The following is a 15,226-nucleotide window of genomic DNA, read 5'->3' on the forward strand; positions in this document are numbered from 1 at the left end:
CGGCGGCCAGCCCGCTGCCCGTGGGGCTCTGGTTACAGCCCTATAAAGGGGGCCAGGGCGCAGGGCCGGGAGGGAACCGTGCCGGGCGCTTTGCAGCCCCACAGCCATGGGGAGCGGTGCCTTTGCCCTGGTCCTCGCCCTGGCCCTGGTGTCGTGCGTCACCCCTGCGGAGAGGAAGGTATGGGGATGGGTGGTGATGGGCATTTGGCAGACATGGCACTGGGATGCAGCATGGGCAGCCAGGGGTTCTGTCTTAAATACCATTTTAGGCTGGGACAAGCAGGAGAACTTTGCAAGCACCCAGTCTGGGCAATGGGCAGGGTACCTCTGGGTCACATCCAGCCACCTGGGCACCTCCACAAAGCACCATGCATGGGACATCCCTTCCCATGGGATATGTGGCCAGGGCACCATGCACGGGGCATCCCTTCCCATGGGATATGTGGCCAGGGCACCATGCACGGGGCATCCCTTCCCACAGGTCCTGTGCCGGGGTGTACAGTGCACAGGGCATCCCCTGGGGTCCCATGGGGTCTGTGTCTGTGTGTACCATGCATGCTGACAGGCTGGGATGTGCTGGCCTTCCTGCACCGTCCACTCAGCAGCCAGCAGCAGCTGGGGGAGCATTTCCCCAAACTGGGGACAAGGAGAGCCGTGCTCCACAGTTGCATTCACAGCAGGGTTTGCGGCTCCAGCTGTGGGGCAGTGGGAAGAATGGGGTCCCCCTCCATGCCATGCATGGGGGCAGAAGGCCTGTGGCTGTGTCCCTTCAGTGCCAGCTCAGTGGGCTGTGGAGGAATGAGCAGGACTCACTGATGGAGATCTCAGCGGTGAGGGACAACGGGGACTTCCAGGGGAAATACCTCACACGGGTGACGCTGGCCGGTGGCTGTGCCCGCACCTCCCCCCTGAAGGGTGCCCAGCAGCAGCCCGGAGAGGGGGGCTGGCCCACCTTCGCCTTCACCGTGCGCTGGGACAAGTTCTCCAGTAAGTGCTGGGACACGTGGGGACAGAACCACAGGGGCACTGGGAGCCACACAGGCGGCCACCAGGATTTTCCCCTGCTGGGAATTGTGCTGCGTGATGCTTTGGTACAGCTAAGCAGAGGCAGGCAGCAGCGCCTGCCCGGCGTGGGGGTAACGGGCAATGGTGGGCTCACAGGGGGCAGCCCCTCCTCACCCAGCAACTTTGCACCCACCCCTGCTGGGCAGCCTGAGGTGACCGCGGTGGGTCCAGACTCCATGGCAGCAATGGGGATGCCGTGCCTCGCCCAAGGGAGCTGCTGGGGAACGGCAGGTCCCCACCATGTGGGTTGGATGGCCATCGGAGCAGGAACATGGCTGCAGCCGGGAGGACCCCGGGGAGGGGGAAGCAACCAGCGAGCGTGGGTGCCGTCCCCACCAACCCCCCACCGATCGTTTCTCCCAGATGCCACCACCGCCTTTGCGGGGCAGTGCTTTGTGGACATGGCTGGGAAGGAGACGCTGACAACCATGTGGCTGCTGCGCGAAGCCGTCGGGTCCCTCGAGGAGGACTGGAAAGCCACGAGGTAGTGGGGGGATGTGGGGGGCAGCGGCCCCACAGAGGGACCCTGCCTAGGACCCCTGAGGATGAGCATCCCCCTGGGTGAGGGGACCCCCCAGTGTGGGTTTGCAGTGGGGGTGCCAGTGCCTCCAGGCCAGGACATCTTGGTCATGGCTTGAGACAAGCTGGAGACACTTCGGGACACCCCTGTCACCTGCCAGCACTGGCAGCCCTGAGCAGTCAGTGTCTATGGGTCATCCCACAGGAACTCTCTTCTTCTTCCCACAGGGTAGGCAGAAACGTCTTCACACGCAAACGCACCCCAAAAGGGAAGATGCTGCCGAGCTTGTCCCCATCCTGTGAGGACACGTCTTTGCCTGCCCCATGATGGCATGCTCTGGCTGCAGCCCGATCCCTCAAGGCAAGCAAACCCAGCCTCTCACACAATAATAAAATTTAAAAATCATGTCAGCTGTGGTCATCTTTTTTAAAAAAATGCCGTCATTCCCGGTCTGAGGCAGCTTCTGTCCCCAAGGGTACCCCTGCAGAGGCGAGGTCTCAGCCCTGCCCTTCCCCAGGGACATCTGGATCCTTCCCTGATCCTCCCCATCCAGCTCCCTGGGCTCATTTCCCACCTCATCCTAACCACAACTCCCATGTTGCACCATCACTGCCTGCCTGCCTGCCGGTGGCAGAGGTGGCATCAGCATCCCAAATCCAGCCACCTTCCTTGCAGTGCCTTCCTACCCATCCCCACCAGATGCCTTTCCAGTCCCAGGACTCAGTTGCTCCATAGGGTTGGGTGGTGGAGGTAACCATGTCAGTAGATGTGAGATACTGGTGATGTGCTTCTTTCACACTGCATGGCACCCAAAGTAAAATGCGCACAGTTAGAGCCCCCATCCTCTTGCATCCCATCACGTCCCCCTAGGTTACAACCAGGGATTTTAGTCTTCTCTGCCGCTGTGTTTTGGCAGTGCCACTCTATCAGCCTCTGTGGATGCCTGCCAAGCTTAGTCAGCTCTTTTGACGCAAAGTTTTTGGCTTCCATGGGTGAAGATGAAACCTCTTACAGAAGCGTTACAAATATAACCCAGCCCCGGGGCTGCCAGCACACGAGGCTGGTGCACGCTGCCGTGGCGTGGAGTGGTGACTGCTGCCTCCCTGGCACCTCAAACGGGGCGGCCTGTCCCTGCCAAACCGCACAGAAAGGCAGGGGGCTGGTGTCAGGCTGAAAAGATGGAGTGTGGCACCCAGGGGCAAGGGCATGAGGTCCCCCGGGGGGATTTCTCAGGCCTCTGTGATAAGCCCCTGAGTTTGGGACTGTAAAGGGTGACAAGGAGGAGTGATGTGTTAGGAGAGGGGTGGTTTCCACTGGCCCCAGCTTTTGGGGCCATCAGGACCAGAGGGAGCGGTGCTGAGCAGCAGTGGGTCCTGGGGTGTGCTGGGGCTCGTGGTGGGCACTAAGGGGTGCTGCCCCAGGGTGGGATTCCCCCACCCCCAGTCTGTGCACCGCAGCCCTGCTGCCACCCAGTGCCCCAGACACTGCTGTCCTGGGAACAGCGTGTGTTTATGCAGCTGAATCCCACCTTAATTTTCATTTGCCCACAGCCCCACGCCTGCTCCAGGCACTGCAGCAAGCAGAGAAGCAGCTCAGGAATGCAGGGACAGTGCATGCTGTGTTTTGTACATCCAAAGCCCCTAAAAGCAGCAAATACAAGGAAGAAGTGCAAACGCAAGGCTGGTCAGCATGCTGGGTGTGTTTAGCAAACACCCTTGCTTGGACCCCAGTGCCTCTCTGTGGCTACTATTTCCTCTAACTCTTGTAAAAGCAAAAGCAGAAAAATTAGCAGCTGATACCCAGAAGATGCTGGGGAAATGTTATTGCTGCTAAAAGAGAAGGCAGTGTGAGCTTCCTCTCTTGTGCAGCGCTGCAGCTCACCTCTGCCAGGGGTGCCCTGGCACCCGCGTGGGTGACACCCTGGTCGGGCAGTGGCACCAGCAAAACAGGGAGCGGTTAAATGTTTAAACAGGTAGTAATTTCCAGCCTGCAGGCACAGGAGGCGGATTCCCAAGGAAGGTAGTTGATGCTTTCCAGCCTGCTATGAGGGCCTTAAAAAAATCCCATGCCCCCACCTCCCTCCACTGCCGTGCTCATCCCCGCGTTCCTCCGGCACTGCCCAGGTCACGCAGACCTCCTCCCCTCGCCTGTCCTGTCCTGGGCGCCCTGCCACCAGGCCACCCGCCCCGCGGCTGCCAGCCCACTGCCCGTGGGGCTCTGGTTACAGCCCTATAAAGTTTGCCCTGTTCCTCGCCCTGGCCCTGGTGTCGTGCGTCACCCCTGCGGAGAGGAAGGTATGGGGATGGGTGGTGATGGGGACATGGTGCTGGCACCCCGTGAGACCCCAAAAGTGCTGCTGGGGCTGCGGTGCTCAGCGGGGAGCCAGGGCTGGGCTGCCGGAGCTGGTGGGACCAGCGCTGTGCAGTGCTGAGGGAAGCTGCAGGGAGGCTGGGAGGGAGGCACCGCTCCCGCAAGGATGCTCCTCGCTGTGGGAGTCCGCCCAGAGACAGACAAATGGAGCTGTGCCCCAGAGAAACCCTGTTTCCCACCAAGCGTGCAGGGAAAGCATCGCACCCTCTGCTTTAGCATGGGGAGGACCTGCTCTGCCCCGGGTGGCAGCAGCAAACAGCCCAGAGCAGCGGCTGGGCTGAAGGCAATCAGTGCTGCGGCTGCGATGCTCCTGAAGAGGTGGTGACACTGGTGGCACCAGCTCCACAGAGGGTCCGTGGTGCATCCCCCAGTGCTGCAGGCATCCCCAGGCAGAGCCAGGGTGGTGGGGCGGGAGCAGGATGCCCTCCCTGCCCGGCCGGGCACCCCAAGCCACAGCGCTGGCCTTGCAGTGCCTCCTCTCTGGGTCGTGGCGGAGTGATGCTGGCTGCCGGATGGTCGTGTCCGTCCTTGGCAAGGACGGCAGCTTCTCTGGTTCCTACCTGCCGGGGCCTGCTGCCAGCGACTCCGAAATCCTCACCTCGCCCCTGGAGGGGTCCCAGCAGGACGCGGCGCTGGTCCCACAGCCCACCTTCTCCTTCACCGTGCGCTGGCAGCTCCGAGGTAGGCAGGTGGGGTCATCGCCCTGCAGTGGCGATGCCAGCGGAATGCAGGGGAGTGCCTTTGTGCCTTGCCACCCCAACTCATGCCACCTCGGACCCTTCCAGGCTCAGAGACAGCCCAGAGGACTGCCTTCCTGGGCCAGTGCTACGTGGGCGCCAATGGGGAGGAAACACTGCATGCCCTGTGGCTCCTGCGAGAGGCGGCCGACAGCCCCGCAGAGGACTGGAAAGCCACCCGGTGAGTGCTGGGTCCTGGCCACTGCTGTGCCAAGCTTTCCTGCACCCCAGGCTGGAGAAGGTAGAAAGGATGAGGCACGGCAGTACTGGGAGGGTGAAATGGGTTTGTCATCGGTGATGAGCAGGGGCTAAGGAGCATCCCTGTGACCTGGCCACCCCCTGCATCCCAGGTCTGACCCAGGGTTGGTGACCACAGGATGGGGTCTGGCCCCAGTTGGACTTCCCAGGGACTCTCCTTGCACTGTCCCCAGCAGGGAGAGAGCAGAACATGATGCCAGCACCTGGTGCAGCCTCTGCTATTGCGTGTTGGAGCCCCCGGCATCCAACGCAGCACCCATCGAGGCAGCGGGGAACACAGTGCCCCCCCTCGGGTTTCCACTCTGTACCCTCCACCACAGCATAGGGGACCGCGGCTGCATGAACCACAGTGATTTCTGGCTTCCTGCAGGATTGGCACCAGCGTTTTCACCCGGATAAAATAACAGCAAGCGGGGACACCCAGGAGACCCAGGACTGCAAGGAGATGGCGCTTCCCCTAGCCAGGCTCTGCCCGTCCTGACGTGCTGCATTTCAGCAGCTCTCAGCCCACAGGTTCATGCTTTCCCAGGCAAGTTCAGGTGCAAAATAAAGGGTTTCTGTGGGGATGCAGGGCTTGGATCTGGTTTCTGCCCTGCCTCAAACCCATGGGGTTTGTCTTGCCCCACAGCCACCCTCCCATGGGGAGGCTTAGTGCAGCAGGGCAGCAGGGTCCCTGGGGATGGGGGCTGTCCCATGTCCCCTCCCTGGCAGCCTGCAGCAGCCCTGCACCTGCAGCCCTGCCACTGTGCTGTGGGTAACTTGTCCCTCGGGGTCCCTCCCAAATGTCCCCAGGGGTGCGGGGCAAAGCGGGCTGTGACCAGGTGGCGGGATGAGGCACAGCCCTGGTGGGACGCCATGGGCAGCGCATCCCAGGGCTGCAGGGCAGGCTCCAGGCAGAGCCTTCCCCGTGTGAGCAGAGCAGAGGAAGTTTCTCAGGCACCCGAATGCATGGGGCGGCTGCAAATGGCTTTTGCAGAGCCGGCAGCCTCCTGTTCCCAGCCCCGGCGGATGCGCTGCGGCAGACGGCTGGCAACCGCCCCAGGGGTGGGGAAAGCTTCCAAACAGCCCAAGAGAGACCCCTCGGCCTGGCCACATCCCTTGAGCAATGCACACGCAGGGGTCCTCAGCCAAGCCCCTGCTTGGCCAGGGAAAGGGAAGAGGGGAGGGATGCATCTGGCACCGGCTGGGTTTTTTCATGCATCCCAGCCCGACCTCTCTGCCTTCTGCCGCAGACACCTTGCCAAAGCAGTCCCACCATGACTGGCTTCCTTGGGGGTTCAGTAGCTCCAGGGCTGAGGTGCCTGATTTTGGGAGCTGGGGGAAGATGATGGCGCTGTCACTGCGTTTCCAGCTGCTTTTTTAACCGGGTGCTCAGATTTCTGCCAGTTTTTCTGTTTCCACCAATATCCAGCAGCTGGTGCTAGTGGATAAAAATAGGACGGATGCTGACGTGGGGCTTAGGTTTCCCTTGAAAAGGAGGGTATGTCTTACTTCCGCTACGGAGTGAAATTCCCCCCTCTCCAAGAAACCTCCATTCCTTTAAAAAAAAGGGAAACCTGATTCCTTTAAAGCGGTGAGCAGGAGGTGTTTTGTACCAGCCACACAGCCCAGGCCCTCCTTGGCAATAGGAGCCAAATTTCATTTCGTGCCTTAGTAATTTTCAATACATCGCTACCGTGGAAAGGAGATGGCAGTATCAAAACCTGGGGAGTCACCAAGGAAAAAAAAAAAGAGAGCAACACCCATACAGGACTTGCCAAGGGCTGAGCAGAACGTTTTGCCCCAAAAGGCTCTGGTCTGTCAGTGTGCTCCCAGGACGCTCCCATCTGCCGGGACATGCGTGGGATGCAGGTCAGCCTTGGGAATAACATAGGGAACACGTCGGGAGGGGCAGGCAAGGACAGTGACACCAAGCTAAGCCGGAGTGCAGGGCCGCGCGTGCGTGCAAGCAGCAGCGATGCGCACACAGCCTGCACTCTGCAAGGGAAATAGATGTCACGGAGGGTCTGCGGCACGGAGGAGGAGCAGGGTGGCAGAAATACCAGGCTCCTCCCATCCCTCTGCCTGATGGAAACAAGGTGCAAGCCTCCTTGGCCAAAGGACTCATTCCAGGCATTTTTATCATCGCTGCCCTTTAACCCAAGGCGTGAGGCCCAGGCTGGGTTTCCTTCCTCTTGCCAGCGCCGAGCTGACCGCTGTGGGACTGGTGCGAGAACACAGAAAGCGATGACAAATAGCACCCCTGCAGCAACACAGGCTGAGACTGCATAGCAACCGTCCCCAAAATGCCCGGCGCAGACACGTCCCCAGTGCAGTACAGGGACCACAGGGACCAGCTCCGGGCTCTGCGATATCCCAGCCCCTGCCGCAAGCTTTCCAGCTGCGCGGGCTGGTGCAGGCAGTGCCGGATAGCAGGAGCGTGGGTTCAGCTGCATTTGATGAGGAGCCCACCGCGCTCGCCTGGCTCCCTGCCCGCTCTCCCAGAGCCGTCTCCCCTCCTGACATTTGGCCAAGCAAGCCTGGTGCTGACCCCATCGCCCCTGGCCGAACACCAGCTCTGGTGGCCGCTGCCTGCTTTGCTAGCAACACCACCGTGTTTTACTTCAGATGACGCATACAATATCCATTAGTGCTGGGTCGGGGACTCCAGGTGACATCAGTGGCATTACGCGCCCCAGCCTTGAACTGCAAAAAACAAAGCGCAAGTGAGGATGGGGTCCTAGACCTTCCTGCCACCACACATGGCTCCTGGAGAAAAAGGCCCAGTGGTTCGCTGGGGATGCTCGTAGGCTGCCTGCCCCATGTCCTGATCCTGTTACAAGCGTGCTGCTGCCTGTATCGAGACCGGGCCCCCGGGTGAGCCACCCCCTTGGCTGTCTCTCCTGCCCGGGCAGAGACACAACATTCAATTTTGTCTCTCATTCACCTGCACAAGTACCCTTTGCTTCCTGGGTGGGTTGCAAGTGTGGTGCTGCCTGCACCCATCGCCTTGCTGGACTCCCACACCCCCAAACCCCAGGCTGCAGAGCTCGGTGTGAGCTCAGGCTCTGCCTCTACCTCCCCTGGACCTGGACCTCTGCCTGGACCTCCTCAGGCCTCTTGTGGACCCAGTGATCCCAACCAAACCCAGGGCCCAGCCCTGACTTAGCAACCACCCAGCAGGCAGGACCCTCCCTGCGGCCCCTGTCCGAGGGGATGGGGCCATTGCACCACCCTGGCTCTGCTCCGCTTCCTGCGATTGTGCAGCTCCCCGTTACGAAAGCAGCAGTAGGGGCAGACACCGGCTCCTCTCACTTCCTGCAGGGGAAGCTGCTCTCTTACGCGGCGCTGGCAGCTTGAGTGTGCGCAGGTCACACGTGGGTGCTGGGTGCTCACAACACCCACTCGTCTCCAGAAGTGGTTCAGGAGTGTTTTCGCACCCTAACGCCTCCAAGGAGCAACTGCCCCACAAACTTGCGCTGTGCCTCAACAAGCCTCTCTGCACAGCCGCAGCCACCGGAAGGGAAGGCAGCCTGCGCTCCTCTTCGTCAGGCTGTGAGAGTGATCACCCTCCCAGCCTCCCCTGGGTTCCTCCCACAACACTCCCAGCCCCTGGAGCAGCCCAGCCCCTCACTGGAAGGACCACAGAGGACACAAGTCACACATTTTTAGTACTTATTTACACTTATTGTTAATAAGGAAGTAAGATGTCCCTGCTCATTGCAGGGGGGGTGATCTAGATGACCTTTAAAGGTCCATTCCAACCCAAAGCATTCTATATGATTCTATGAAATGTCCTGAAGCAGGATGAGGAGCGATGCTCAACAGGTACCACTAAGCTGTACTCCAGGAAAGATGCCACTCACCAGATCAAAGTGTTTCTGCTCAGTCCTGGGGAGCAACTAGAGCCACCTGACTGCATCACCGGCCAGCGCACACAAGGACACAGCTTTGAAACTATCCTGTGGCCAGGAAAGCTTTTGGAAGGGCAAGCAGCTCTGCTGCTCTCTGCTCCACACCACCTCAGCAGTCAGGTTCGAGGCATGCCTTCTCCCCAAGGAGAGGAGCTCTGCTCCCAGGGCTTTGGGAGGTGAAAGGCTCAGCCCCTACAGAAGGGAAACAGCACACACAGCTGGGGAAGGACTCCACATTACCTTCCCTAGCCAGGCAGGAGCTGTGCCCGTGGCTCAAAAGCTAGCAGGAACAGGCCATACGCAGGGTCTGTCACAACAGCAGGACCACTCCCTGTGAGAGCACTGAAGGTCAGCTCGCTATCTCGGACCTAGAAATCAGGCAATCCTGCAGGATTAAGGGGAAGGAACAAGGGACAGATGTTTGCGGCCACCAGACACAGTAAGAAGTGCAGGACCCAGCCTGTGCACCTCCACCTGGGCAGGGAAGAAGCAGGGCAGCAGCCTCCATCACCAACTGCATTCAGTCAGACCAAACACAGGCACCTCAGGCCCAACTGCTTTCACCCTCCATGCCAGAGCTCATCCCTGCGAGCCAGGGGGCACACCCCGGGCTGCAGGCCACGTCAGCAGCCATAGCAAAGTTCCTGGAGTTTCCTACCCTGTCTCAGGTAGAGTCCTGCTACAGATACACAGAGCAGAGTGTCAGTACATGTCAACCCTACGACGATTCCTCCCTGGTAAACCCTCTGAGCTGCCAGCAATTGGGAGAGTATTCAGAAGAATCTGCTTTGATGGATTATCTGTTAATGCAGCTCTGTTTGTCCCTGCCCGGCAGGGTGCCTGGCATCACCCTGAGAAGCAGGAGGCAGCGGTGGTCACATCTCATCTGCACGGTGCTGCTGGATCACAACTCTGGCAGCACTTTCCACCCACTCCTGCCTATTGGCTTTCCACGTTGCCGGCACCACTGTCTGCAAAGGGTCGCTCTGGGAGTGCTGCTCCTGAGGCTGGGGAGGGCCCAGCTCGGAGTCCGCTGCCGTCAGAGGGTCGGAGGACGAGTTGCTGTTGAAAGAAGATCTGGGATCGGGGCTGAGTGGACCCTGTCCCTCTTCCCGTGATTGATTAAGGTTGCCCAACAGCGGGAGGTCCTCAGGCTCTGTGCTGAACCCATCCAGCACAGTGCCCTCCTGCACATCAGGTGCTACTCGGTTTGGGAACTCACGGATCTGCCGCGACAGCACTGCAAGAGAGGTAAAGCCAGCCCTGTCATTCCCAGCCTCTCACCATCCCGCTCTGAGCACAGGCCAGCACAGACCCCATGAGAGGGGAACAAACTGTTCAACTAGGGCTGCCTCCTCCCAGGGGAGGCGGGGAGAGGATGCTGCACAGCTGCCAGGAACAAGCACAGCTTGTGCTCCAAGAGGGACTGGATCCCTCCAGTTCTTGTACTGGGTCCCGCCCCTAGGTGGGCCTCTGCAACAGGGCTGAGGAAGAGGCCAGAGCTGCGGCGAGACAGCAAAGCTAAACCTAGAGGTCACCCCAGGCAAGGGGCTGCCAGGTCGGAGGCACCCCAGGGTTCAGGCTGTCTCTGAGGAAAGTGCTCTGCCCTGAAGGGCAGCATTTCGCCTGGAGCCACGCCTCAGCCCCTGGGCACTCACCTCTGAGCTCTGCCTGTGGTTCTCTTCTCCCAAACGAGCAGATGCTGGGGGGAAGAATGAGGCAGAAGGACAGAACCACAACCTGGAAACAGAAAGAAGATCAGCACAAGACCTCAGCAAAGGACACGGATAGGCATCATTGGCAGCAATAAACATCTCTCTCCCAAACTTATAAGGACAGTAGAGACCCCTTCACAGACACTGGGGCTGAAGCAACTCACCATGATGCAGGTTTTTGCTGTGGTAGTTTTGGTGGTGGATGATCTGACCAAGGCCTGCAGCTTCCTCAACTGCTGGAGCAGTGACCTGCAGGAGAGCAGGCAATGCAGGTTAATGCAGCGGCTGAACCAAGAGCTCCCCGCCTCCTCCCTTTGTAGCCAAGAACAGGCTACCATCCCAAGAAGAGGAACAGCCTTCCTCACCACATCTCCTGCCACATACAACAACAAGAACTCACATGTTCTGCTTCTGCAGCAGCTGCACCTTCTTCTCCAGCTCATGGTTCTGAGCTGTGCAGGCTGCCACCCTTCCCAGGAAAGAAGAACAGCATGGGGGAAAACCAGGGAGATTTTGTTAGTCAACAGCAGGGACTTCATTGCAGTCTCTCCCTCAGGTAATCAGCCACCATCTCTGGTGGCTGGGGCAGATAAAATTGCTCCTGGGGTCTACCCAGCACCACCTGGAGCAAAGAAAGCCCAGAGAGCAACATCTCACACCAGGTTTGGGGAGGAGTGAGCCCTGCCCAGTCCCACAGAGAAGCACCAGACTAATACCTAAGGATGCTCTACGCCTAGCAGCATACCAGCGCTGCAGATCCACGACGTCAGGCTGTATTGCAGACTACCCTGACCTGGAGAACACACTGGATCTGGCAGGCCAGCACCTGACTTGAACAGAACAAGCTCCAGACCATCTCCAAGCATAAGAGAGCAGGGCTGGCTACACCCCAAACTTCTGAGTCCCCTGCCACCCCACAGGGTGCCCAGGGTGCCAAGATGCCAGCAGCGGCACGGCACGACTGCTTGTGACCGGTACCCCCTGCTCTCCAACCCTGGCAATGCGGTTCACACAACTAACAACATTTTATGAGGCGAGCAGCCATTCTCTGTGACTGAGAAGGTCACGTATTCATTCCCTTTGCCTCGTTATCAGGCCCTGAAGGTCCTATGCAGGGACCAAGTAGACAAACCAAACAGACAACTTCTTGCCCTCCCTATCGGCCTCAAGGTTCCTGGGCACCAGGCCAGTTACTCTCCTCCTTACTGGCCTTGAAGGTCCCAGGCACCTGGCCCGCCAGGTGTTGATGACTCTGCCTCAGAGCAGGGAAGCATAACAGCACACAGAGCGCTGTCCATAAAATCAAGCAGTCACGAGTCCTAAGGGGGAACGTGGACCGGAGCTGCTGCTAGATAGTGAGACCTGGGACCCTCCCTGGCCAGGGACACCACCACCATCATCTGCTGCCTCCCATGATTGAGGGAGTGACTCGTATTCCTCTACATAATTTTTGAGTCTAGATTATGATCGTTATAGTGATACAGCAAACCACATGTTAAGATCTGACCCAATCTGCAGAGGGTCCAGGTGATTAGAAATCGTTAAGCTGTATTAGGATCTAGGTGATTAGAAATTGTAAGTCAAGTTGTATTATAGATTCTGTATTACGCTGCTTATAGATTGTACTATATTGTTTCTGCTTGTAGAAATCCTGTGCCATTCTAACAATAAATTCCGTGCTATACCAAACATAGTATGTTAAGAAAACAAAGCTTTAACTGAAACTACAATTTAGTGCCATCATAATTCTGCCAAGGATCCCTAAAAGAACCCATCTGTCCCCTCAGCGTTGGATGACACTGCTGTGTGCCCATACCTGTTTTCCAAGCCATCCACATAGATCTTTTTCCTGCGACGACTATCCTGGGCTGACTGCTTGTTCCGGATCTTCCGACGCACTTTCTTCAGAAGTCGCTCTTCAGCCTGCAAGGGTCATTTCTCCTTAGCAGCAGCCCCGGGGTGTTGGCAATCCAGCCCTCGCAAACCCTCCACACATCTCAGCGCTCAGCCCGCGTGCTTTTGTCCTCTGTCCCCCCCACACCACTGAAGGAGCTACAGGAGCTGCAAGGCAAACTCTTGCCTGCTGATGTGGCCAGAGCTTCCCCATTGTCACAAAAGTGAGGCTTACCTAAGGGAGGTGAAATGCACACGGCTCACAAGCCACTAGGCAAGTGGGGAGGAAAGAGGTTAGAGGCACTTGTGGTGTAACTGCCTCCCTGCGAGCAGTCATGAGTGGGGAGACCAAGAGCAGCCAGGTCTCATTGCTCTTTGTATCTACATAATTAGCAAAGCAGAGGCTGCTGTGCATGTGGACACCCGCCCAAGCCTCAAAAGAAAGAGAAGAACACCAAGCCCTGCCCTGAACACAGCACCTGGGCACCAATGTTCTCGTCAAGGCACCATCCTGTACTTTCAAACCCCTGCTCTGGCTGAATCGTTTGAGTGGTCCAAGTCTGTTTGGGAGTGACAGGCTGCAGCGAAGACTCACTTTGGTCAGTGGCAGACAGGTTGGTAATGAAACACCTTCTTTCTCCAGGAGCTGCCTCTCCTCCTCTGTCAGAACCAGCTCTGGGAAGTCAGACTAGAAAAGAGCAAAAATATGCTTGCTGAGAATGCTAAGTACAGGGAGTCGACCCAGGACAGAGAGGGCATGCAGAAAGCACACAGAACTGGGATCAGCTCTCCCAGAGCAGCATCATGCTTTCCTCCGAGATATCCCCCAGAGGAGCCAAGCCAGCAGAGAAGGGGAGATGCAACCAGAAGCAAAGGCTGGGGCTCACCAGCATGGCAGTCAGTACCTGCACAATGGCTCCAGGCACAAGCTGGGGTTCAGCATCCACAGCAACAGCAATGGGGAAACTGGAGCTCTGTTCCAGTGCCTCGCTTGTGCCTTCCAAACCGATCCATGTCCCTGGGGAAGGAAAGGAGAGTCAAGTGCTGGGCCTCAGCGGGGCAGCAGCACCTGACCAGCCAGCTTTGAGTAGCGTGAAACCACAACTTTACAGCAGCAGAAGGCTACTAGATTTGTCTCTCTCCATCACTGCCTGGCACCCACCCAAAAAACCCCAATGTGTACCCATGACAGAAAAAGCAGCCCCACATCACCTACCAAGGTCAATGGAAACATCTCCTTCTGCCATGTCAGACCTCACGCTTTCCAGCACTGGCCAGCCCCAATGGAGAGAATAGTTGTGATCAACCTGCACGATGTCTAGGCTCTGAGGGCTGCTGGCAAAGTCACTGCCAGGGCTGTGGGACAGATGCTGATCCTCAGAAATGCCACTGTCGCTGTCAGCAGGAGAATAATCCTGTGGCATGGCTGGTTCATCTTCAAAGGGACTCAGCAGGGAGTTGATGAAGTCATCCATCTCCTTGTCCAGGAGCTGAGAGAAAAAGCTTTTACTCAGCAGGGAGCCAAACCTCCTGAATCACAATCCAGCAGCAATTCCTCCCAAAGAACTCACCTCAGGCTCTGGCAGGACCCAGTCTTCCAGCAGCAAGCTGTTCTCCTCCCCTGGGATTTCAGGGCAGGGAGCATCATCCTTCAGGAGGAAGTCAAGCAGGTCCTCATCTGTCAGAGCAGCCAGTTCCTCCGGGCACGACATCTGAGCAGGACACCCAAAGTGAGCAACAGGCACAGAAGGAGGCACCAGCACCCCTTTGAGATGTCCCTCAACCCCTACAGACAAAGTCTCCCCATGCAGGGGCAGCAGCTGCCAGGACACTGCAGCAACGACCAGCCCACAAGTACTTCCCCAACGGGGCTATTTAACCAGCACTTGTGGCCCCACCGCACCAGTTTCCCGACGAGACTACCAGGACCCAGCCACAGGCGCCACGCTTCACCCAGCACCCAAAAGCTGCAGGAAGGAGAGAGAAAGTAGTAGGGCCCCAGACTTTCTGCTGTGGAGAGCATGCAAGATCCTGCCATTCCACTGAGACCTGAAGGTGCTGTACCCCTGGTTTGCAGCCAACGGGGCCCCGCCTCCTACCACAGGCAAATTATTAAGAGAAGTCATTGTCGTGGGGTTAACTAAAAGGGTTTTATTAACAATTAAACGATGACCAAACGATAATTAATTGACCACTGGTAATCAAATGGGGATTAAGCAATAATAGAACAGTAATTAAACAGTGATTTGAAAACACTTTAAGTGATTATTTAAACAGTAATTTAGGCAGCAGTCAAACACACTCTCACCACACTCCTAATAATTATGCTACAGCTAGACAGATAAATAAATGTCACTGGCATACAATGTACTTTTAGGCCAGATGTAAAATGCCGCTTACCTCGCTGCAGATACCAGATGGGGGGTAAAGGGGCCCCCAGCCTCGAGGAGCAACCCTGAGGGGTCCCTGCTCAAGGCGGAGATCACCTCGTGCCCCAGCCGTACCAGTTTTAGTTTTGCCTAGTCCCAGCTCAGGCTGGTGCTGTTATCTCCTGATAAGGCGTGGCTCAGACTCCCCGGTCCCTGGGAAGATGCGGCCTCGCAGGGTTCTCACGGTTTGCACGGCAGGGCTGGTATCGCCGGGCCCGCTGGTCGGTGATGCCTGAACCAAAGCACCCCTCAGGTCAGCGGCAGGGCATCTGTCACGCCTCCCTGCTAAGCTTTCACGTTTAGCTGGCAGATGTCACAGTCGGGGAAAAAAACCCAGCCCAAACTC

The 15,226-nt window shown here is 57.9% G+C and overlaps 3 protein-coding genes across 4 annotated transcripts in view; 2 read left to right on the forward strand and 1 right to left on the reverse strand.

Annotated features, from left to right (window-relative positions):
• The window catches only part of LOC104133901, an 11,447-nt gene extending 9,535 nt beyond the window's left edge, over positions 1-1,912 (forward strand). The window contains 5 exon segments of the mRNA XM_035902739.1: positions 11-51; positions 54-178; positions 774-987; positions 1,429-1,549; positions 1,813-1,912. Of these exon segments, the coding sequence (XP_035758632.1) occupies positions 11-51; positions 54-178; positions 774-987; positions 1,429-1,549; positions 1,813-1,912 (601 nt within the window).
• A 429-nt stretch (positions 1,913-2,341) lies between these two features.
• Positions 2,342-5,716, forward strand: LOC104133838 (avidin). The gene is made up of 5 exons (XM_035902740.1): positions 2,342-2,364; positions 3,762-3,879; positions 4,426-4,636; positions 4,741-4,873; positions 5,321-5,716. Exons 1-5 carry the CDS (start codon positions 2,342-2,344, stop codon positions 5,352-5,354), a joined length of 519 nt encoding a protein of 172 aa, XP_035758633.1. The 3' UTR covers positions 5,355-5,716.
• A 2,958-nt stretch (positions 5,717-8,674) lies between these two features.
• Positions 8,675-15,226, reverse strand: CREB3 (cAMP responsive element binding protein 3). 2 transcript variants are annotated; one of them, XM_035902710.1, is made up of 10 exons: positions 14,956-15,226; positions 14,023-14,163; positions 13,668-13,941; positions 13,357-13,469; positions 13,047-13,139; positions 12,375-12,481; positions 10,959-11,027; positions 10,723-10,807; positions 10,502-10,583; positions 8,675-10,083 (listed from the first exon to the last, which is right to left on the reverse strand). In XM_035902710.1, exons 2-10 carry the CDS (start codon positions 14,161-14,163, stop codon positions 9,719-9,721), a joined length of 1,329 nt encoding a protein of 442 aa, XP_035758603.1. In that variant the 5' UTR covers positions 14,956-15,226; the 3' UTR covers positions 8,675-9,718. The 2 variants fall into 2 exon arrangements, with proteins under 2 accessions (XP_035758603.1, XP_009645576.1); XM_009647281.2 differs by lacking the exon at positions 14,956-15,226 and adding an exon at positions 14,852-14,932.

The sequence above is a fragment of the Egretta garzetta genome, unplaced genomic scaffold (assembly GCF_000687185.1).
Source record: "Egretta garzetta isolate BGI_Z169 unplaced genomic scaffold, ASM68718v1 scaffold59, whole genome shotgun sequence".
In the NCBI taxonomy this organism is placed as follows: domain Eukaryota; kingdom Metazoa; phylum Chordata; class Aves; order Pelecaniformes; family Ardeidae; genus Egretta; species Egretta garzetta.